The 23,007-nt window shown below is 38.2% G+C and overlaps 1 protein-coding gene across 3 annotated transcripts in view; it reads right to left on the bottom strand.

Moving 5' to 3' along the window:
* Positions 1–5,250: 5,250 nt before the first annotated feature.
* The window catches only part of TAB3 (TGF-beta activated kinase 1 (MAP3K7) binding protein 3), a 68,273-nt gene continuing 50,516 nt past the window's right edge, over positions 5,251–23,007 (bottom strand). For all 3 annotated transcript variants that reach the window (XM_041000076.1, XM_041000069.1, XM_041000072.1), the window contains 3 exons: positions 20,184–20,267; positions 10,932–11,033; positions 5,251–7,757 (listed from right to left, as the gene is read on the bottom strand). In XM_041000076.1, coding sequence (XP_040856010.1) covers positions 7,609–7,757; positions 10,932–11,033; positions 20,184–20,267 — 335 coding nt within the window. In that variant the 3' untranslated portion in view covers positions 5,251–7,608. The remainder of the gene's footprint in view (positions 7,758–10,931; positions 11,034–20,183; positions 20,268–23,007) is intronic.

The raw sequence follows: 23,007 nt of genomic DNA, 5'->3' as shown, positions 1-23,007 counted from the left end.
GCTCCACTGCTGATTTCAGTTTCTTGCTGTTATGTACCCAAGGATACCAGAGGTGATGGTTCACGTAGTTGGCCCTTGCCACCAGCTTGGAAGACCTGGATTGTTTCCAATTCCTGTCTTCATCCTGGCTGTTGTAGGCATTTGGGGGAGGAAATCAGCAGATGAAAAATTTTTCTTTGTCACCCTCTCCTATTCTGCCTTTCAAATACATTTTTAAAACTTTAAAAGATTTATTTATTTTTATTGCAAAGTCAGATATACAGAGAGGAGGAGAGAGAGAGAGGAAGATCTTCCTTCCGATGGTTCACTCCCCAAGTGAGCGCAATGGGTGGAGCCGAGCCAATCCGAAGCAAGGAACCAGGAACCTTCTCCAGGTCTCCCAGGTGGGTGCAGGGTCCCAAGGCTTTGGGCCATCCTTGATTGCTTTCCCAGGCCACAGGCAGGAAGCTGGATGGGAATTGGGGCTGCCGGGAAAGGAACCAGCACCCATATGGGATTCTGGTACATTGAAGGCAAGGACTTTAGCTGCTAGGCCACCGCTCTGGGCCCAAATACATTTCATTTATTGTTTATTTTTGAAATTTATCATACAATTCTGTATAGTCTGGGATTCCCCTTCCCCCATTTCCCACCCCCAGATTGATTTTTTCCCATAATGTCACACTCTTCTAAGGAGTTACAATTCCATTCAAGTGTGCCCTGACAAGACTGGCACAATGTCAGACAGTCCATCCAAATACATTTTTAAAACTTTAGCATAAATAGTATAGTTGGGGCTGGCATGATGGCTCAACAGGCTAATCCTGCAATTTGCAGCATTGGCATAGTATATGGATACCAGTTCTAGTCCTGGATGTTCCACTTCCAATCCAGTTTCTTGTCTATAGCCTGGAAAGGCAATGCAAGAGAGCTACAGTATTGCTTGGCAGTGAGAATTTTTCAAGTCAATTACAGAACTGTATGGAATCACTGTCTTTAAAAGTGTTTGGATGTTGACCAAATGTTACATGGTCTGGAACTGTATTTGTTCCTTGTGGCATCTTTATTATGTCTGCTGGGTCTAAAATTCAGTTCTTATTTGTCAGTTCTCTTTCTTGTAAATTCTTCAATTTTCTCTATTAGTTTACTGAAGTTCATAGTTCATATGTTAGAATTTAGTAAATGTGAATTTGCATTTTAAAGCTATCTTCCTGATGTGATTGGTTTGAAACTGAGATTGGATGTTTGCTGTGTTCTGATTCTGCAGAATGAGATCTTTTTGAGAATGCTACATTTGTCCACCTTTGCTGATTTGGAAGTAATTTAAATGCCAATGTGGCATGATGTCCAAACCTTTGAATAGATGACAGAAAGAAACACTGTTTTGTTCTGCTTTCTTTCATTTCTGTTGTCCAGTTTTTCTGTTGGAAGTTACCTGACTACATAGTGCTGGAGGTTTTGAAGGTCAGTGTTTTCTGACCACTGTCGTCGTCCCCTCAGTGAGTAGCAGCAGCAGGTGCGGTGTTAGGTATTCATTGCAGCGGACAGGAGCGAGCCAAGCAGGCTTTGTCCTTTGTGCTCCTTGCAGGAGCTGGAAGTTATTTAGTGCCTCCTGTCCTCCTGACTCACTAGGTGTCAAACTGCAATTTACATGCCTCCTCTGGAAGCAGACTTTGCCCTTTGCCCAGTGCTCAGAGAATGGGGAGGGTGGGGAGATGTCTTTCTGCACTCTTGGCAAACCTGGTGCAGGTTAACCTTCACTGATGTCTAGAATTGAGGGCTGGTTGCCACTGTGCTCAGAGCATCCCTCCCTCATCTTCCTGTTGTTCGTAATCCAAGAGCACTCCTCCCCATCCTCCAACCCTTGCAAATGTCATGTTTGAGAAACCTTTGATCGGATCCCCTTGACAGCTGTGACCATTTGCCAGGGAATGAAGCCTATTTTAATATGCTAACTCAAATTTCTCCTTCCTCCTTCCAACCACAAATAGTTTTCAAATTAACATCTTTATTTTATGGAGCACACCCAACTTAGACTACTGTTTTCTTAAGGATTAAAAAGGGAGCACCATTGGGTAGGAGAAATAACTTACAAGTGGTGGGAGCTCTTTTATCTGCCAGTGGCCACCTGGATATCTGTAACATCTTTTGTAGGCCACACAACCTTATGTACTTAAAATTAGCCTGCTACAGATTTATTGGTTTTGAACCCTGCCTGCAGTTTCTTGGCAGGATCAGACCAAACAATTTTGCAGGTCTCACACAGCCTGTGGCTCATTCAGACAATCCCTACCTGTCAGGTCTTCAAGGGAGTAGAATTACCTGAAAATGACCTCGATCCACAAGAGCAAGTGCATGTATGAAGAAAAAACAAAAGGTAAAGTAATACAGAATATTGCAGCCTGTTTTATTCTAAAACCACAGTGCAAAATTCTAGGAAGCTAGGCTGTATCGCTTGGCTTTGTATTAGCACTGCCATGCTAATACAAAAAGGATGGTTTAAAGAGGTTGGACATGTGAGATGGTTTGACAACCCTGAGAATCTAGCCTGTGAAATAAAATCTTATCTGTCATTCTATATCCCCTTAGGATCTTTGAAATCCCTAAACAATACCAGGTGAGGGTCCTAAATAAAAGCCAACAGGGGAAAGTGTGGGAGGGGAAAGTGTGGGAGGGGAAAGTGTGGGAGGCGAAACTGGCCATCCCACCTGCAACAATCCAGTCTTCTCTACAGAAGATTAAGCCTAACCAATATCCACAGAGAAATGATGTGGGTAGTGGGGTCCTCACAGATGCCTCTCTCGACCACCACTGTGACCAAATTTGAGTAATTTTACTTTGTTTTCAAAATAAATTGCTTGAAAGAAATAACCGAAAATGTGAGAAATATGAGCAAGAAAAAATATTTAACATAGTTAACTTGTAGGATGCGGTGGAGGGCAACTAATTAATGAATTTGCTTAGAAAATGAAGAGTGGGAACATGAGAAGTTTATCATTTATGACAGAGCCAATTTCAAGTACTCTTGTTTAGACCCTAATTAGACAAAATTGTAAAAAAAAAAAATCAGACTATTGGGAAAATATAACTCTTGATGTGATACTAAAATTTCCATAAATGTGACAAGTTCACAGTGTTTTCAAAAGTATATTTACAAATGAATTGATGCAATGCCTGAGATATGGACAAGACATAAATGCTTACATGAAGGTAATCTTGGAACCTGGATAATGAATGAGTAAATGGAGGGGGAGGTCCTGATAACTCTTCTCTACTTAAGTTTGCAATTTTTCATGTTAAAAAGCACACTGCAGTTGATTTTGAATTCAGATATACTCGGTTATTAAAAAGGTGATGTGCCACAACAGATCTCTGGAGCTCTCTGTGTCTAAGCCGGGAGGTTCACTTTATGGGTCATGTGCCTCTGGGGAGCACTAACTATAATTGACATAAAGAGTTTTAAAGAAGAAAATCATGCATTTTCTTTGTAAATACAAGTTTCTAACATACTGCAAGTTTTACATAAAGCCTACTTAGATATACTTTGAATTTTCAGATAAGAGGAATATGAACTTGATTCTCACCCCAAATCTAACACTACATGTTTTAATGAAGGAACTGTACTTGAATGATCTGGTTTGTGAGACACGTACATTTCAGTCCAGAAATATGACTGTTAGAATTAGAACTAGCTTGCTGCTGCAGATTATTTTTAACTACACAGAAAAGATGCAAAATGTAGTGTTTGCTCTTAGTTTATTCATTTATTTTGCAGGACTCTTTGATGTTCCGAATATGTACTGTTTGGAGGTACGATGCATGCAGAGCCTTTTAAAGTTCCTTTTGTACAATTTCAACTCAAAGAACCTCATTCACAGCATACACAGAAATTTAAGCGAGACATGGTATTTACAAGATTTAATAAGTTTTTGCTGCTTTAATGAAGAAACTGATCAATTCTTTTACAGTAGGAAAAGAAACATGGACATTGGGTGTCGTTATAAATAAAAATTCAGAATTGCTCAGTCTCAAAAGCAACTTTTCATGGCTTTAGAAATTAAAATTGAGTCATCATTCTATTGATCTCTGAAATTCCCAAGCCATGCAAACTCTATTTGTATTAAATATTTGGGGATGCAAATAATACAGGAAAAAATGTCTGGTGAAGGTGAAAACATCAGAATTAACTTTTACAACAGGAAAATACTGTTAATTCTTTCAGAAAGATACAGTAGTGGTGCAACACAGACAGTGCCCAGTTTATTCTGATTTTTAAACATAACATTTCAATTGTCATTTCCTTCTCTACAGATACACAAACACACACTGTCACATGGACTCACTCAAGGTCTAACAATGGTACAATGTTAAAATAATTCCATTTTTAACTATTAAGGGACATTTTCACATTCCAGGAGAACATCCTTGATAATTTTGAAGGAAAATTCTTCTATGCCTTATATTCTTCTCATTGATAGTGTCAGAAAGACTCTGCAGTTACCTTTTAAAAGACTATTCAAAATTGAATTGCCAAGGAAAGTTGTATATGAACCCTAGATAACTGTGACAAAGACAAAATTTAAGGAAACACTCTTTTTTGATAATGAAAAAGTACTAAAATTGAGACCAGCTCTTAAAAATTAAACTGCTTATCACACTTCCCATTTCTTTCAGGGAAATAAAGTAGCAACACTTGCCACCACCATGAATGTGTCCTAACACTACATTTTTACAATGCTTTCCATTTTGTTTCTTTAAAATCCCGTCTTGTCTCTGTGTCCCTGACAAGGTCAACACAAACTTAAAACACTGGACAATGCTTAGAGTGTTTCTGCTTCCTCAATTACTGCTATAAATTTGGAGTAGTTCTTTGGAGTAGTTCTTTTTACTCCAAATGTTAAGGGGCAGTTACATGAAGAATGGCAAATGTGCTTTCTAAAATCCCAGTTCACAAAACAGTGACAAAATGTAAAATGTATAGTCAGGTCTGTATGTCACCAGATACAAATACAACCAACTAGTCATCCTTTAAGAAAGCAAGCCTCGTCCCCGAAACAAGAACCACAGCCACCAGCCCCGAGCACACAGGCACCTCAGCAGCCAGGCGCCCTCTCACTTGTATCCTCCAACATGCCAATTGCATTTGGAGATCTTTTGTGAAAAGGCACCTGGAAAGCTGGGAGAATTGTTTCTAAAACTGGTCATAGCCAAGTAGTCTATATGTGGGACACATTTAAATGGATCCAACTCAGTGGGGTCAAATCACTTTGCTCCTTTTAAAAACTGAACACAGTCCAGGTTGGCATACGAAATGTGTGCAAAATTAAACACTAACATGTACAAAACCGGCTTAAAATCTGATGTCTCCTACTCCCCCATCCATACCTATCAAACAGACTGATTGCTCATTTCTCCTTGCAGATGGAAGCAATGATTGCCTAGCTATGTCACCAAAGTACTGATACCATGCATCTGTTATGTGATACCAGCTTATTAATCTGCATGTGTTTCCATGCAATAGCTTTAGAATCATCTATATGGTTTTAATAAAGCATCACGCTGTTTTCAGACATGCTATTTATATTCTCACTGATGGCTGCCACTTGAGTGTGTCACCAAGAATCCTGGTTAACCTTGTAGCTAAAACTCCAAGCAGCAGACATACTGTCCCTGAAACTGTGACCTGACACCAAGTGGGGCTGACTCTTTCGGGGATGAAACCATACAAAGGCAAAGGCATCCTGACACAGCAGGAGGACTAATAGATTGTGGAGACGGACAGGGACCAGTGTTACACAGTCTTTAAAGAGCGCTATTTTCAGGCCCATGCTTTGAAGCCCATCTGCTTTCTCATTGTTTTCAGTTTTGCCACAGTTGTAGGAGAAATGTTTTATCAGTGTAATTATATAACCATGCTGAATTTGCAAGAAAATTGGATATACTTTAGGGAATTCTTTATGTATAAAAAAATTTTGCAAATCTGTTGGCAGCATGTGAAATTATTTTGATGGAAACAGTAGGGGCTGTGCCTTTGGTTTCTTTACGCTATTAGGAGCAGCTTGTTTTTCCAGGTCTGCCAGAGATTACTGCTAAATTAGGATACAGTGACAGCACAGGGGGACAGAGTGTGTGTGCGTGTGTATCTGGTATACCTAAGACTACATACAGCCTCGGGTAAGTTTATTGCTGTTTATACTCACCAAAATGGAGATTCCAAAATTCAATTCTGAGTAAAACTGGAAATTCAACAATGGTAGAAATGCTGATAAAATGTGCCATTGTTAATTTCCCAGTGATGCAACCTAGTGAGTCGCCTGATTTGACATCTCGGCAGGATCCACATTCTGGAATACTCCTTTATAAACAGGAGTGCTTTACTAGAACCACCTGAATGAACTTTTGCTGTCAGAATACAGTTATGATAAATTTAGAGTTTCTTGTTTCTGAGTCCACTGTATTCACCATTCTTAATATTTCTTAGCTAGCCTTCCCTTGCGCCCCCAATTATACAGTGTTCAACTCTGATATTAGCAATTTACCTCACAATGGTGTATTAACATGTGCAAATAAATCATTGAAGAGCTAATAGATTTTTTCTCAGCTAAATTAGGATTATGGCACAAAGTATCATCTGTGCTGTAAACATCATGAAGCCATCACAACATCGGAAGGAGGAAATGCAAAGGCCCTAGGGGCTGCAAACGTTTCCTTAAGAACCACAGTTGAGCTCAAGATTTCCAAACGGATTCTGGAATGGACTTGCATTTGGCATACATTCACTATGCTATTGGCAAAGCGCAGTTTTATGAGAATGTCACTTATAAAAATCATACTTTGCGAGGGCTTGTTATTTTTAAAACCAGTGGCCTAATGAAAGCATGCAGTAACTTAAAATGCGCATCTATGGGGCATGTTTAGGTCTTAGTTACCAGTGCTGACAGAGCCTGCTGAATCATCATACAAGCCAAAGGGGTCTTTCTATCTCTGTACTTTCAAAGAGCATGATCTGCCTAATTCCTGACTGCTACAAATCACATTTTAGAACATCTTGTTTGTGTACATATGTGTGTTTGAAATTACCCCTGAAAAAAAAAAAGCAGCAATAACAAATACCCTCATTCTGCAGAGAAAAAAAATCCTATTCTGGGTGCATTTTCCTGCTCTCCTGTCCGGTAGGAAGCAACAGGGAGCAGCAGAGGGAGCCCCGGGTGGCCCGAGAGCAGCGACCAGGTCAGTCTGCGCTCGGAATTCACAGTTTGCATAAACTGTAACATTACATACCATGATTTGAAGTTCTAGTTTAAAGATAAGGGCCACTCAGCAGTAAGTTTAGCAATGATACTGCACTGAGGAGCTCTCGACTCCTCTGTGTGTACATTCATGCAGGAGTGACTCCTTTCCTAGTTTCAAGTAGCCCTTTCTGTCTCTCACTCGGCAGTGAGCTAGAAAGGAAAAATAAAAACCTCCCCACTTTGCATTTTGTGAGCCCAGCGGCCACAGTGCCATCCCTCCTCCCCTCTCACGATTGGAAATGAAAAGGCTGGGCAGATGAATGGATTCCCGATGCTTCCTTTTCTTCTGACAAGTGCACAAACTTTCACTCTCAACCTGGTGCAGACTGTTCTGGATTCAAGTGTACCGTGGCATCTCGCACTGCTCACAGCGGTTTAGTGCCGGGTGGTTGAGAAAGGTGCAGCTGTCACAATTCCACGGAGCCCCTTCATAGTCTTCATCTTGGGGTTGCGTCCGAGGACTCTGTTTGGAGCCACTTAGATGCTCTGAGGAGACAATCCAGGGAAAATTCAATTTTTTTTCAAAGCATAATCCAAAAATGAAAACTATCACAAAAAGCAAGGGAAATTGTTTCCTGCCTTCTGGAATGTGTAAGTCAAATTAGTAGATAACAGCTACTGGAAAGAGAACTCAGTTTGACCTATGTCCTACTTGGTTCTAAGCAGTTTACTTTTCTGATGGAAGATGAAGAAGTCCAAAACTGACTGCCTTCCTTAGTTTGTTACCCAGAGAAAATGGACAGCTATGCTTTATTCCAGCCAAATGAAGGGGGAAGGAAATGTTTTATAGTATGTTAAGCAGTCTCCACAAGTGTTCCCTAACAGTGGCAGCTCACCCTGCTGCAGTACTGTGCATTCTTTAGGAAACATGTCCACGTGAGCCTTCCTGCATGAAGCCTTAAGCTTCACAATGTGCATGTTTTAGATTAATGTTTGATATGTGGCAGGTACAGTTCATAACAAAATTTTCCCTAGAAGAGTGAAGGTATAGACTCTACAGTTTTTCACTTGTCTTGGACTCCTTTCTACCTTTTTGGCATGTAAGCTTTTAAAACACCTGGCAATATCAAATGGTGGAAAGCTCCTGTTGGTCCCCAGGATTTTATAAAAACCTCTGCATTGCCCTAGCATCCTTGCCAGGTCCTTACCCCCCTCTGGCTTGGGGCTTTGTGGCTCTGCTTCTAGAGTTGATGTGTAAATCCCATCTTTCAGGAACACTCCCTATTGAGAACCAGGGTGAGTGAACAGAAAGCTGAAGGTCTCCAAGTGGAATTCATCCTGGAATCGGGCAAGCTCAGCAGGCTGGACTAACCCACCATAAAACCCCAACAGCCTCCATCAGGAATCGGAAATGAGATTAACATCAAAGGTGAGTGAGCTTTCCAAACAGGTAACAAAAAGCTTCAAGACTGTGGAAGGTTTTGTCAGTTACTATTCTGGGGCAAGCCCATCTTCCTTCCACTGGAAACTAATCAGCTGACTTCTGGTTTACAAATTTTTGTCTTTCATGACAACAGATTGGTATGGGCATTCTAGAGACAGAGCTTCAGCCTAAGGTAGGGTGAGGGGCAGCCTCAATGATGATTTTACAACAGAAAATCACTAAGCTTTTCAGCTTATCCCTATGATTATGAATAGGGCATGGCACGCCTTTCTTCCTTCAACTGCTGCTTGTCATGCCATTAGCACCCATCTTGTGCATTTGGCTCACAGCTCTAACACATGTAGATTACATACAGAGTTCTTTTTTCTTTGTCTTCTATGGAAGAATAAAGAGCATACTGTGTTACCATTGCATTTCCAGAGACGGTCTTCACTCATATAACACTCTACAGTTTTTAAAAGAACAGCACTACCTGAAACTCTCACACTGCTACTGGCTGTTAATAGGTAGGTTCTAAAAACTCAATCCTCCTCAAGGACAGATGATTTTTTAATTTACATCATGAAAAGAAAACATTTAAGAGATTAAACTCTTGCTGTTATTTTCCATCTTTAAATGTTCCTCCCAAATGTTGTCTTCAACAATTGGACAGGGGAGTGCAAATGTTAAACAGAATGTTTTTCCAAACTGCCTTCTTAAAACTACATAAGTATAAAACCTCTTTTAACCCAACTAATGCAGCATACCTGGGAACTCTCATCTATTTAGCACCATGGGATTTAATATGCAATAATAAATCACTCTGAAGTAATTTATCAAAAATACATTTGAAAGACTTATTATTTTGATCCTAAAAAAAAGTGTTGCTCATTTCATCAGTGAAGTACAATTTCAATAGAAGCATCTGAAACCAAAAGGCATTTTAGGTATCTGTTCTTGTTTGATTTACAGGGATTTAACCCTTTTTTCATAGCAAATTTGCAAAGTTTAAATATTTTAGGTCTTATGAAAATAATAATTAAAAAACCTCAAAAGGATATGCATGTTCATACAGATAAGAACTAAATACATTTTACCTTTTAATGTTTAATTCATTACAATAGGCTAAATTTCCATAAAAATCAAAAGCCTCACAACTATTACAAATAACTTGTTATTTTTTTAAAAGTTTATTTTATTGGAAAGTCAGATACACAGAGAGGAGGAGAGACTGGGAGGAAGATCTTCCATCTGCTGACTCACTCCCCAAGTGGCCACAACAGCTGGAACTGAGCCAATCAGGAGCCAGGAGCTTCCTCTGGGTCTCCCATGTAGGTGCAAGGTCCCAAGGCTTTGGGCCATCCTTGACTGCTTTCCCAGGTCACAAGCAAGGAGCTGGATGGGAAGTGAAGCAACAGCCAGGACATGAACCGGCACCCATATGGGATCCAGGTGCATGTAAAAGATTGTTAGCCACTTGGCTACTGCGCTGGCCCATAAATTGTCATTTTACTATATACTTTAAAATATTTGAAAGGCAGAGTTAGAGAAGGAGAGATGGAAACCTTGCTTCTGTTACATAAGTAGACATACATTTTAAAGATATAATATTTATAGAATAGTTTCTACAAAACTGGGTGATTAGACAGTGCTAAAGGGGAGGGTTTTAATGACAAGAACTGTAAGCAATTTCATGTGCTTTGTGCTCGGGATGGGGTTGTTCCACTTAATATTGCAAGGTGCTTTCACAGAAGAGGAATGTAACAAACAGCTAGTGGAATACTTGCACAACTCAAACATATGCAGTATTTTTAGAAACTTCACTTCAACTATCAGGATAAAGTTCAAGAAGTCCTAGAAAACTTCAATTAGAAGTTATAAAATCCAGAGCTTCCATATAATTTTGAAATTATTTGTCTTTGCTTTTCATTGTAGCTAAACTGTCCAGTACTGGTAGAGCTACCAAGCTCTTGATATGTGGCCAATCCAAACTGATGTACCCCAAAAATGTAAGATAATTCTAGGTTTTGAAGAATTAAATGTAAGAACTGTAAATAGTTCACTGATTTCTAGTTTTCATATTGGAATAGCACCTTGCATATAATGGACTGAAGATACTACAATTACATTTGTTTCCTGTAGTATAGATTTGTGGCTTGCATTGTACTCCTAGTAGAGAGCTTGGCCTAAAACTCTTTTGAAAGCCACAGAATCTGATTTTACTTCTGAGAACTCTGTGTGAGGTTAAAGTGTGTTGTTGGACATTCTACACCAACTCTGAAGCCACAAATACGAACCCTCTGCAGCTGCTGCTTGGGTGTCATGGACATCTGCCTGTACTTTGGAGGTCACACTAATTCTTCGAGCTTTTCTCTCAATTGTGCAGGGGTCCGAGGAGTCTGTGTAAGAAGAAGCAAAGCCAGTGAGAAGGGATTAAGCCATTTATTAGCAAGAGTGAGCAGGCTCACAAGAGAGAGGGTCATGTACCTACACAGTGCAGTGTTTGCCCATGCTATTGCTTGAAGGGAGGACAAGTGCCATATTTAATACTGCTGTTACACCCATACAAAGCAGTACGTCTTACAGCTTTCGCCATCCTCTTCAACTATTTCAATAGCCTATTTTACCAGTTTCCCACTTCTTTAGTGAAATAGAAATCTAAGAAGGTAAACCCAACAAATGTCATTATAAAAGTAAAATTAGGGATATTATACTTTAGCAAGTTTCAGATCAATAAATAATTGGAAAATGGACTCCAAATATGCTATCCATAAAAGGCTACTGCAATAATTATGAAGTGAAACTAAATAATTTTTAAATTAGGAGCCAAGATCAGAAGCACTTGGAAAATCAAGATCACTTCAAAATCCCATGCACAAATATGTGCTCTCAAATTATCGTGTAAATTCCAATTACCTACATGTGCTAAAGCTGAACAGATGTTCTGCAGTATAGAAAAGAACTACAAATATTCTGATTTCTTGTTAGAATACTATTTATACAGTTTGTAGATTATCAGTAAGTGCCCCTTTGTATCAATTAAATATGAGAAATGACTGACTTCCCATTATTGGCCCTAAAGAAACAAAGAAAGTTCTTGCCTCAGTTCTGAACCCATATGCAGTTTCCAGATACAATTCTGTGGAAAACACCTCCTCATAATCTTGAGCTTGATGTGTCAATACTTAACTAAGCACCCCATTTATAAGGGTAAACAACAGTAGAGCAAATATCTCCTTAAGTTCCAAAGACTAACGTGAATTTTTTTTTTTTTTTGGTTGTTTTTAAGATTTGAAGAACACCTTTCCGGCATCCCATACCTCTTCTCTGTGAATTTTGCAACAACCCTGTAAAACACAGGTAAATATTTGGACAAATCCCCTTCCGTGGTGCACAGATCAGATCTCAGCAAGGTCAGGTGGCCAAGATGACCTGGTTCAGTACTGAGGTCACAAGACATGAAGGTCACTGCTCTTTCCACCTCATAAGTTACCAATGCAAAGGTGGGGAGACTGGGTCACCACAGGAGCTCACACCCACTAAAATTCTGAACTACCAAGTGTAATCCAGAAATATTTCTCTGTCTCCCCACTCCCAATCGCTCACTCTCTAGTTATCACATTCACTATTCAGATAAACTTCAGTATTCCATTTTGATATTTCATATGTATCTGTGATAAGCCTAAGACATTTATTTTAACCAGAATACCAATACTTTTTGAGGTGCTATTAATTTAAATGATGCTGCAGGCCCAAATTGAAAAATTAACTTAGATATACACTTATCCAGGAAGCTTAGTTTAAAATATATCCACAAAGCAAGAATCTGCAAGTGTTTAACAGAAAACAAATTTGACTTAATAATCAAAACTGAGTAACTGTTACAAAACTGTGTTGAAAAGGCTTTCCCCAAAATGACAGGATTTAGTCAAGAACTGTTTAACAGAAAAAGGTGAATTCAAGAACTATATGGTACACAAAAATGATTTTATTCTCACCAACAACATAACAGGTCATTAAAATTCAGTTCTCTAAATAACCCATTAATAGTGAAACAGTGATATTTCATAGCTTTCTAGCTGAGTTTTTATTAAAACTACAGTACATTCAGAGTAGTGTGTCTGGAATAGCTCCTCAGTTTGTCAGATCCAACATGTTTAACTACATAGTCTACATACTGAACATTTGATGTACATTTAAGAACTTGCTTGCTATGCTGGCATCCATTATGAGCACCAGTTTGAGTCTCCGCTGCTCCAGTTCTGCTCCAGGTCTGAGATAGAGTTCTGGGTTCATGGCTTTGGCCAGAACTACTCCCTAATGACTGCAGACAGAAGGTACACTCCTGCTCCCTGTGACTCCACCATCTTTTAAAGGAATCTTTTTAAAAATAAAAGTGATTATAACTGACAGATTATTATAAAAAAAAAAAACCCAAAGGTACTACTAGATATTAACTTTGCCAAATTCTGTTGGCACTGAATGAGCTGGAAGGGTGAGTATTTTGGCTTAGCAGTTAACACACTGTTTAGGATGCCCAACCACTATCAGAGTGCTGGGTTGAAGTACAGGTTCTATTGTACTTCCACTTCCTGCTAATGGACACCCTGGGAAGCAGCAGGTAAGGCTCAAATATCTGGGTCACTGCAACCCATGTGGGAGACAAGATGGAGTTCCTGGTTCTTGGTTTCAGCCCACCAAGCCCTGGCTATTGCAGGCATTTGTGGAGAGTAAACCAACAGAGAGCAGTTTCCCTTGCTCCTTACTTTTGTTTTAAAATTTAAATGAAAAAACCCACAACACGGCATGGTAGCCTAATGGCTAAAGTCCTTGCCTTGCATGTGCAGGGATCCCATGGGGGTGCTGGTTCTAATGCCGGCAGCACCACTTCCCATCCAGCTCCCTGCTTATGGCCTGGGAAACAACCTAAAACAGCCCAAAACCTTGGAACCCTGCATCCGTATGGGAGACCCGGAAGAAGCTCCTGGCTCCTGGCTTCAGATTGGCTCAGTTCCGGCCGTTGCAGCCACTTGGGGAGTGAGTCAGCAGATGGTAGATCTTTCTCTAGGACTCTCCTTTCCATAAATATAATTTTCCAATAAGAAAAATCTTTTTAAAAAGAAACAACAAAACCTACAACTTTCACTGAACAGTTCTCAGCAGCATAACGATCATATATTCCAAGAAATTTCCTTTCTTTTTAATGGTATTTCATGGCTTTCACCAAGTGTCTGTTCGAATATTTTGCCGTTACATGGGGTTGTCTTTTTATTGTGATCTTATTCTGAACACCAGTCCTTTATTCAGATATTTTACAAATATTTTCTTCCAGTCTGTGTCTTGCCTATTAAATTCGTTTTTTTTCAAAAAAATATTTGTTTGAAAGCTGGATAGTTTGCATATATGAGATATATTCCATTCACTAGTTTGGTTAAACCATGGCCATTGTGGCCACTGGAGGAGTAAACTGAAGCCAGGATCCAGGATTTGGATTTCTGACATGGGTGACAGGGGCCCAAGGACTTCAGCCTTCATCTATTGGATCAAAACTGGAGTGGCCAGGACTTGAACCAGCACTTGAATATGGGACACCTATTTCGCAGAAGGCATCTGTACCACAATGTCAATTTAAAAAAAAATAGTAATCTATTTTCATTTTATCTGAAAAGCAGAAAGACAGGCATATTTTATCATCTTTGGCCCACTTTCTAAATATCCATAATGGCCAGGATTGAGCCAGGCTGAAGCCGGGAACTCAATCCTCATTTCTCACGTGCATAACAGGAATTCAAGGACTTGAGCCATTGTTCGCAGTCTCCTGGGGGGGGGGGGTTTATCAGTAGCAAACTAGTGCAGGAGCAGAGCTGAGGCTGTAACCAAGCACTCCACTATAGGATGCTGGTATCCTGAATGGCATCAACATCCTGCCACAATGCCTGTCCCCTTTTCATTTAACAGTGTCTCTTGATGACAGTGTTGAACTTTAGTAAAGGTTAAATTATCAATTTTTTTAGTTGTTTCAACTGAATATTTTGAAACATTTAAAATTTATAGTAAAAGCCTACTTCTCTATTAGAGTTCAACAAAGTACAAAGAAGATGGGCAGAAATAGTCAAATGCTATAAATAAGTGAAAAGATGTTTACCTTCCCTCATGTACAGTAAAATTTTAAAATAGTCACAGATAACTAAAATGCCTAATGATTTTTTTGACAAAGGTTTACAACAAAGTTTGACAGAACACTATAGTTTTGTTTTTATAACATAACTTCAAAAAGCTCATGGAAACAAACAGGTAGGTTTATTTTGGTGTTAAAAAGCCTGACATGACATCCATGCCTAGTTTTTCCATGATATGTTTCTATTGAATCTTTTGAAGATCTCACTACACATAGCAGTTTGCCTGTGTCAAGATAAACTTACCTTTTAATTCCCTTTTCCACAAACTTTAAGTACCCTCATTTTGCTTTCTGTATTCTAAAATTCTTGTAAAGATACTATTTTGTTGTGGAAGCTTTACAATTTAGTTTGTATTTTGAAGCGCATGATCTCACTCAAATATTGTGAGACAGAGATCAACATTTGTGTTGCCTTTTTCTACAGATGTAGCCAGTACTTTCAACCGTGCATGTTGAAAATACGTTTTTTCCAACTGTTGCTTTGGTGTTTGTCAAAAAAAAAATCAACTGAATGGGGTAAGCAAATGCCTACATCTGGGCACTGTTATCTAATGAGCCTTTTTTTTTTCTTTTGTATTCCTATGCCACATAACACTATGATTACTGTGTTGTTGGTCCTAAGTATGGTTAACCTAAGACTTAAAACTTTGCTCCTTTTAATAGTTACTTTGGATATTATAGCTCTTCATTTCCACATCAATTTTAGACTGAGAATTTTTTTTTAACAAATTCTAATGTCGTTTAAATTGTCATTAAATTATATCTATATCAATCTTGGAAACACTAGTGGTATCCCAATGATACTGATTCAACCATCAACAGTCTATCACTCTTTTTATGTCTTCCATCATTTTTCTTGGCAAGGTTTTGTAGTTTTCAATTTATGTGTGTCTGAACGAATTTATTCCTACATGTTACATGTTGTTTGGAATTATCTAATTATTTTCAATTGTTTCCTAATACATAAAAATATGACCTTATATCTTAGAACTTAGGTTCTCTTACAAATATTAATTCTACTAGTTGTCTTTCAGTATCCATGATTTTCTTCTTGCAAATTATGATGCTCTCTGAGTTACACAGTTTTCTTTTCCAATCCTTAATGTATACTGCCTTACTTATCTTACTACATGCATTAGGAATTCCAGGTTCAAACTTCCCAATCATAGTGGATTCAGGATTTCATTATTCTAGTAATGATTTAGCAACGCTGTTCCTTTTCACAAAGCTGCCAGGGAACATGTGTCCTTTCTCCCTTTCTGTATCCTTCAATGTGTATTATACCAATATTGCAGTTCTATGCTGCATTCAACTTGGTTATGATTCTCTTCTACGTATTTTACAGAAGACTTTGTTTGCATTTATATTCTTAAGGGAAATTGATCTATAATTTGGTTTTATTTTTATGGATGATGGCAATAATGCCACTATTTGGCTTTAAAATCAGGGTTTGGCTAGCTCAAAACAAAGGCAGCCTATAACAAAAGTCAAAATTTGTGTAATTGTGATGTGTCAATGTAGGTGCAATTCCTTGTCAAATGTACAACTGCGGTGTAGCATGTTAATAATGGCAAAGGCTATGCACATGTGGTAGCAGGGACTATATGGGAAATTCTAACTTCTCAATTTTGCTGTGAATTTCAAAATGATCTAAACAGTCTTTGGGCAGCAGGGAGAAGGTTGGTATCTTTTTTCCTAAAAGGTGGAATTCCATCACCAGTGATAACATTAAGGTCTAGAGTTTTCTCTGTAAGAATTTCTTTGATAATGGATTCAATTCCTTTATTATAGTTAGTATTTCATCTAATTTTCTATTCGGGCAGATTTTGAGGTAATTTGTCCATCATCTATGGTATTGAGTTTACCAGCATAAAAAAATTCATTATCATTCTAATGAATAACTTAACCTTGCATTTGTGACTCATAATCTGCTTTCATATCTGGTTAAGATCAATTTACCTTGAAGTTCACTGATTTTGTTTACCTCTTCAAATTTTTGGCTGTAAATTTTCTGTTACTGCTCTTTGACATGTCATTGGCTTTTATTTTCTTCCCTTTCCCATTCCCTTTCTTTCTTTCCCTTTGTTCTTTTCTCGACTCTTAGGAAGATTAAACTCAGTGACCTGAAATTATCTGCCTTTATCATCTGAGCATTTCATCTGTGAATTTTCGTAGAAGCACTGCTTTAACTATTGCATAGTAAACTTGGCTTTGTCCATGGCTCCTTGATAAAAGCTAAACAGTTACAGCATCAATTATTTATGATGGGCCTCTGACCATCCCTGACAATTTATACTAAATGTGGACAGAGTCCACCATTTCTCATCGACTTTGTCTTTTGTTCCCAGAGTGGCAACTTTAAAACACATTTCCTTAAATAGGACAGTTCTTTCATGATAGCCTTTGAACCAACACAGAAGGTAATACTTTCTTGGTAGTTATTTAGGCAAAATCAAGTTTAAAGACTCATTCACCCAACAGGCTAAAGAGATCAATGATATATATCTTAGCGACTTTCACTGTAAAACAGTATGTATTGTTGTCACAGAGCCCAATTTGGTACTGAGTAGTCATTTACTAAGATTCTTCTTTGTACCATTGTAAGAAATCAGACTATTCTAAGCAGATCAGAGGAGCTGACACTGTGGTACAGCCAGGTAAATCACTACTGGCATTCCATGCCACAGGAGACATGGATGGAGTTCCTGGCTGCTGGCTTAGGCTGGAACCAGCCCTAGCTCTAGCCCTGGCTGTTGTAGCCATTTCAGGAATGAATTAGCGAATGGAAGCTCTTTCTCTTTCCCTAACTCTGCCTTTCAAATAAATAAAACCAATCTTTGAAAAAGTGGAAGACAACCAAGAGAATAGGAAAAATAGTTTTAAATCATTCAAATAAAAAATCTGTGATAGTGTCTAATAGTATTAAACAATAAATCAGATATTGTACTGCAATCTAAAAATATAAAATACTCTGTACTAGCTGAGTGAAATTTAATGAGGTCAGGTATCATTTACATTGAATTTATACATTCCCTAATTAAAACAAGTCTAAGATTTAATTACACTACTACCCCAACTATTTTTATTTGCTTATCTTTAAAGATTTACTTTTTTTTTTTTTTGATTGGTAAAGCAACAGAGGGAAGAAGAGACAGAGTAAGAGACCTTCCACCTGTTGGTTTACTCTCCAAATGGCCACAACAGCTAGGTCTGAGCCAGGCTAAAGCCAGAAGGCCAGAACTCTCTGGAGGGCTGCCACATGCATGACAGGGACCGAAGTATTTAAGCCACAATCCACTGCCTTCCCAGGCACATGACCAGGGACCTAGAGCAGAAGCACAGTAGCCAGGTCCCAAACCAGCACTCGTACATCGGATGTGATTATCCCAAGTGGTAGCTAAACTCACTGTAACACAAGACCCACTCATAGGTATTTTCTTAAAAAAAATTATTTGAAAGGAAGAGACAGAGTTCTTTCATTCATTGTTTTATTTCTTTAAATGCCTACAATAGCCAGGGCTGTGCCAAACAGAAGCCAGAAGTCCATCTGGGGGCTCCCACTTGAGCGGCACAGACCCAAATACTTTAATCTATCATCTGTTGCTATCAACTGTGTGCATTAGTAGGAAGCTGAATCAGAAGCAACGTATTGGATACAACACAGGGCTTAGGAGCTGGCAGAGGGCATCAGGCTAATCTTCTACCTGCAGTGCTGGTATCCCATACGGTTACTGGTTCAATTACCAGCTATTCTACTCCAGCTTCCTACTAATGGCCTGCAAAAGTAGCAGAAAACCTTGATCCCCTACACTCATGTGGGAGACCTAGAGGAAGCTCCTGTTTCCAAGCTTGGACTGGCACATCTCTGGCTACTGCAACCATCTGGGGAGTGGACCAGTAGACAGAAGGTTGATTTTGACTCTGTAACTCTGAATTAAGTACTTGAACAGGCACTATAATATGGCATGTGGGCAGCCCAAGTGGTGATTTAACTACTGTACCAAATATTCAAATGCCTACCTCTATGGTTTTTATTTTGTGTTTTTTTTAATTTAAAATTTTATTTCTTTTTATTTGAAAGGCAGAGAGGAGAGACAGATAAGATCTTCCATCTGTTAGTTCACTCCCAAAGTGGCTACAATGTTCAGAACTAAGCTGATCCTAAGGTGGGAGCCAGGAACTTCTGAACTTCCAGGTCTCCCACAGGAGTGCAGCGGCCCAAGGACTTGGGTCATCCTCTGCTGCTTTCCCAGGCTACAATCAGGAAACTGATCAGAAGTGGAGCAGCTGGGGTATGCATTGGTACCCATTTAGAATGCCAGCGGCACACAGTGCAGAGGACTAGCTAGCTGTACAACCAAGCCAGCCCCAGTGTTGTTTCATGTCCTAATAGTCAATCTAATTTCAGTAGGCTCAGGCAAAAACTTAAAATATTAAACACATATTTTAGTTCAGATTTGACAATAAAAAAACAAGGGCTGTTAAGAATGAGGCAGAAAAATTTATATTGTGGCACAGCACATAAAACCACTACCTGTGATGCCCAGCATCCCATATAGGTACCAATGAGTGTCCCAGTTGCTCCACTTCTCATCCACCTCTCTGCTAATGGCCTGAGAAAGCAGCAGAGGATGGCCCATGTTTTTGAGCCCTGCCACCCATGTGGCAAACTGGGATAAAGATCTGTGGCCTAGCCCAGCATGGGCCTTTGTAGTCACCTGGGGGGCAGAGTGTGAATCAGCTGACTACAGATTCCTCCCTGTCTCTTGCTCTATCTTTGCAACTCTTTCAAAATAAATCTTTTCTAAAAAATTGGTACACAAAAACAAGAATTGATTTAATACACTTAATGTTGTATCATTTCTAATTACCCAAAAATGTTCCATAAACCTTGGAATAATTATTTTGTCCTTGATGAGAAGTACCTAGTGCTTATCTGTTATGCTCACCTTTTAAGTACAAAATGATTTTCCCATTGCCTGAAAAATAATCTTGTATACACTGCAGAGATAACTTGTTATTGTAACATTATACCTTTAAAATTATTTTTAAGGGTTAGCTGAAAGGCAAAATTAAAGACTGTTTTGATTAAAATAACTCTAAACAAATATCTAGTAATGAGCAAATCTGTTATCCATATAATATACTTGTTCAATCAAAAAAAAAGTGTGTCCAATTTAATTACCTCTGACGATAAATCCAAGGGATGTTTATCTTAAGTTTGGCAGCATTTCACCACCGGTACAGTAACATCAATAGGATACTTTTATGCTGAATTATCTTAGTGTCTCCTGTGGAAACTTCATCAAACACATAGCTGAATTCCCAACAGGAATTTAGATATTCCTTTGTATGGTGTTTCCCTACTCACCTTTTTTAGATGGCTTGGGTGGTACAACTGGGCCGGGTTCTATGTTGTCATAAAAATTATTCATGGCTTTAGGGTCAAAGTTTCCTATAAAGAAATTAAAATCACAAGAGATTTAGGATTCTCAATTTTTTAAAAAAAGAAAACATATAAATAAAACATGTAAAAAGGGAAATGTTTTTCCAGAGTTTCAAAACTTCTGTCGCTGACATCATATTTTCTGTCACTGTGAGAAAAGACCCCAGGAGACACCGTCAGTGCTTGTCTACCGTGTGCTACCTGAGGCAGTGTTCCACTAAGGCTCGCCTCCTTGGATAGCATGAAGCATGGGACGGTTGAGGAAGTCAATGAGAGAAGAGAAATGAAAGCATGGCTGGACTGTTTCCTTCTCCTACTTGTTTTGATTTTATTGACTGAACCATGAGAAAGAAGACTCACATAGTGAAAGCTCACCTTCATATATATTGAAAAGCTCACTCTCGTCTTTCAAAATTTACCTTAAAATCTTATGCATTAGAAATTCAACCATGGAAGAAACCAAATATAACAATTTATAAATATTGGTCAAGTCACATTCTGAAATGTCTAAGCATCTGGATAAATGTGAAAGTAATATCAGCAGCTCACAGACTGCCATTTTCACCTCTATTCAATTGCTCATTCTCTGATCTAGTAGCTATAGTTCAGCTACATCACCTGCCGAGACTCCTTCAGGGTCAGTTTGTCCAGAGCCAGTTTGCAATCCTATCTTTATTTCTGGAATCCCATCACTACACACACTATTCCAAACAGTTCAAATACTTAAGCTCTGTAACTGCCTACTTACAGAGGATACTTTATTATATGGAGAGTTTAAATGTATTAAATCTCTTTATTTCTAAACCTGATTTTTTTTTTAATCCCTCAAATTTTCCTTGCCAAAATCAGTAATAAACACTGGTTGTCATGCATTAATTTGTATCTAATCTAAATATCTTTCCCCTCCCCCCCAAAGATGCTTATATTCCTTTTCTAGCTTAGGAATTTGGACCTGAAATTTCTAAGTTTTCTACAGAATGGGAGAGTGGAATTTAAGTAAAAAGTGAATAAGAGCTTATAGTAAAAGTTATTGCTCAGTGTAGACCAAAATTTAGCTCTTCACATAATAAAATCATAATAGTGCTTTCTCTTTCAAGTTTTATTACAAATGTTTTATCTATTTACATATGCTGTTTTAAGACAATTTTTTTAAAACAACTGCTATGACAGTTCATAAAAGCCGCAATGTTATTTCATATATCAGCTTGATTTCTTTATGCTTTAAGATGCTGCTTATGTTATTTCTTCTATTACTTAAGTTACAGTTGATCTTCTGATTTCCAGCTCTCATAGTAAGCTTTACTATAACTACTACAGTCAAAAGTGAGTTGATGGTTCTCATTTTTTGCTTAAAAGACCACAAGAGTAAAACTAAAAGATGCAATTTTCTGCAATACAATATGAATATTGTATAACCCCATTATGCATAATAATTCCTTCACTGCTTAGAATTTGTCAGCTAATAAAAATAATTTTAAAGGTATCTGCCTAGATTGCTCAACTTCCACCATCAATTTTGTTTCTCTGCATAGATATCTCCATAGCTTTTGAGTTCACTAATGAAATGGGATATTTCGTTTTCGTTCTTGTAAAATACTGTAGAAGCTCTCTTAGCTGCCAACATTACAAAAATAAGTGTGTAGCACTAGCATGGGGAGGTTGAAAACACATGTTAACTTTAATGTAACAATACAAAAAAGAATATACAAATTTTCAAGTGTTAACGGTCCTTTTCTTTATGTACTTGACTGAAATTTCATATTGTCTTAGATAAAACCAACCCATGAGAAGCTAAAGCACTAAAGTAACCATAGGAAATACACAAACAAATGGACAGTTTGTTTGCAAACAACAGTTCCACTAAAGTTTTATTTACAAAATAGGCAGCAGGTCAGTTTTACTGAACCCAAATCTGTAATTTTCTGTTTTATTTAGAACAGAGCAGAAAAGTATTTAACAAGGCTTAAAAAGCAATGTGAGTGCTGAAACCTTTTTCAGTTATTACTCATATGCAAATTTACAATTCCTATCTTTGTAGTGATTTTCCATTAAGCCTTTAAAAATATGTCTTTGGCTTTTATAGAAAGAGCAACTATCTTCTGCATTCATGTCTGTTTATGAAACACTTAATTGCAGAAATGCAGTAGCTGGCATGAACAGGTCTGAGGACATAATCAACTCCTGATACAAACAATTCAACTAATAAAAGCAGGCAATGCCAGAATGCAGCCTCCTTGTTAAACGGATTCATCAGCTGTGGCCATCACTCCACATCTTGAAGACCATCTCTAACTTGGTGAGTTAGACACATGAAAGTCAGCTAAGAGAGCTTCTACTGTAGTCTAGCCAGAAACTAAACCGGTTACAGGGGAATGCTTTCATACAGCAGGTAACGTCAACAAATGGCAATGTAGAATTTATTTACAACTGACAAACTGGATATTCTGATTTAAGATCCCTTTTTATATATGTTGACTAACACAATATGAAGCCACTACATTTCCCATCAACTTGTAAAAGGTTCACAGTAAATAACTAAGAGGGTAAATACAAAGTAACAACATAGAACAGTCTAGATGATTAAGAACTTAATGATGTGAAATTGCCAACTATTTATTGATTTCCCCCAAATCTAATCCAAGACTGTGGGGTAAGGGCTGGCATTTTATAATGGGAAAAACTATCTCAAATCTATAAAACCAAAATTATTGCTATTGAAGCAGCTTACAATACCATACTATTACTTATG

Source organism: Ochotona curzoniae, unplaced genomic scaffold, assembly GCF_017591425.1.
Source record: "Ochotona curzoniae isolate NIBS_2020 unplaced genomic scaffold, NIBS_Ocur_1.0 contig_1274, whole genome shotgun sequence".
NCBI classification, from domain to species: Eukaryota; Metazoa; Chordata; class Mammalia; order Lagomorpha; family Ochotonidae; genus Ochotona; species Ochotona curzoniae.
Note: the sequence above shows the minus strand (reverse complement) of the source record. Positions and strands in the feature narration are given on the sequence as shown.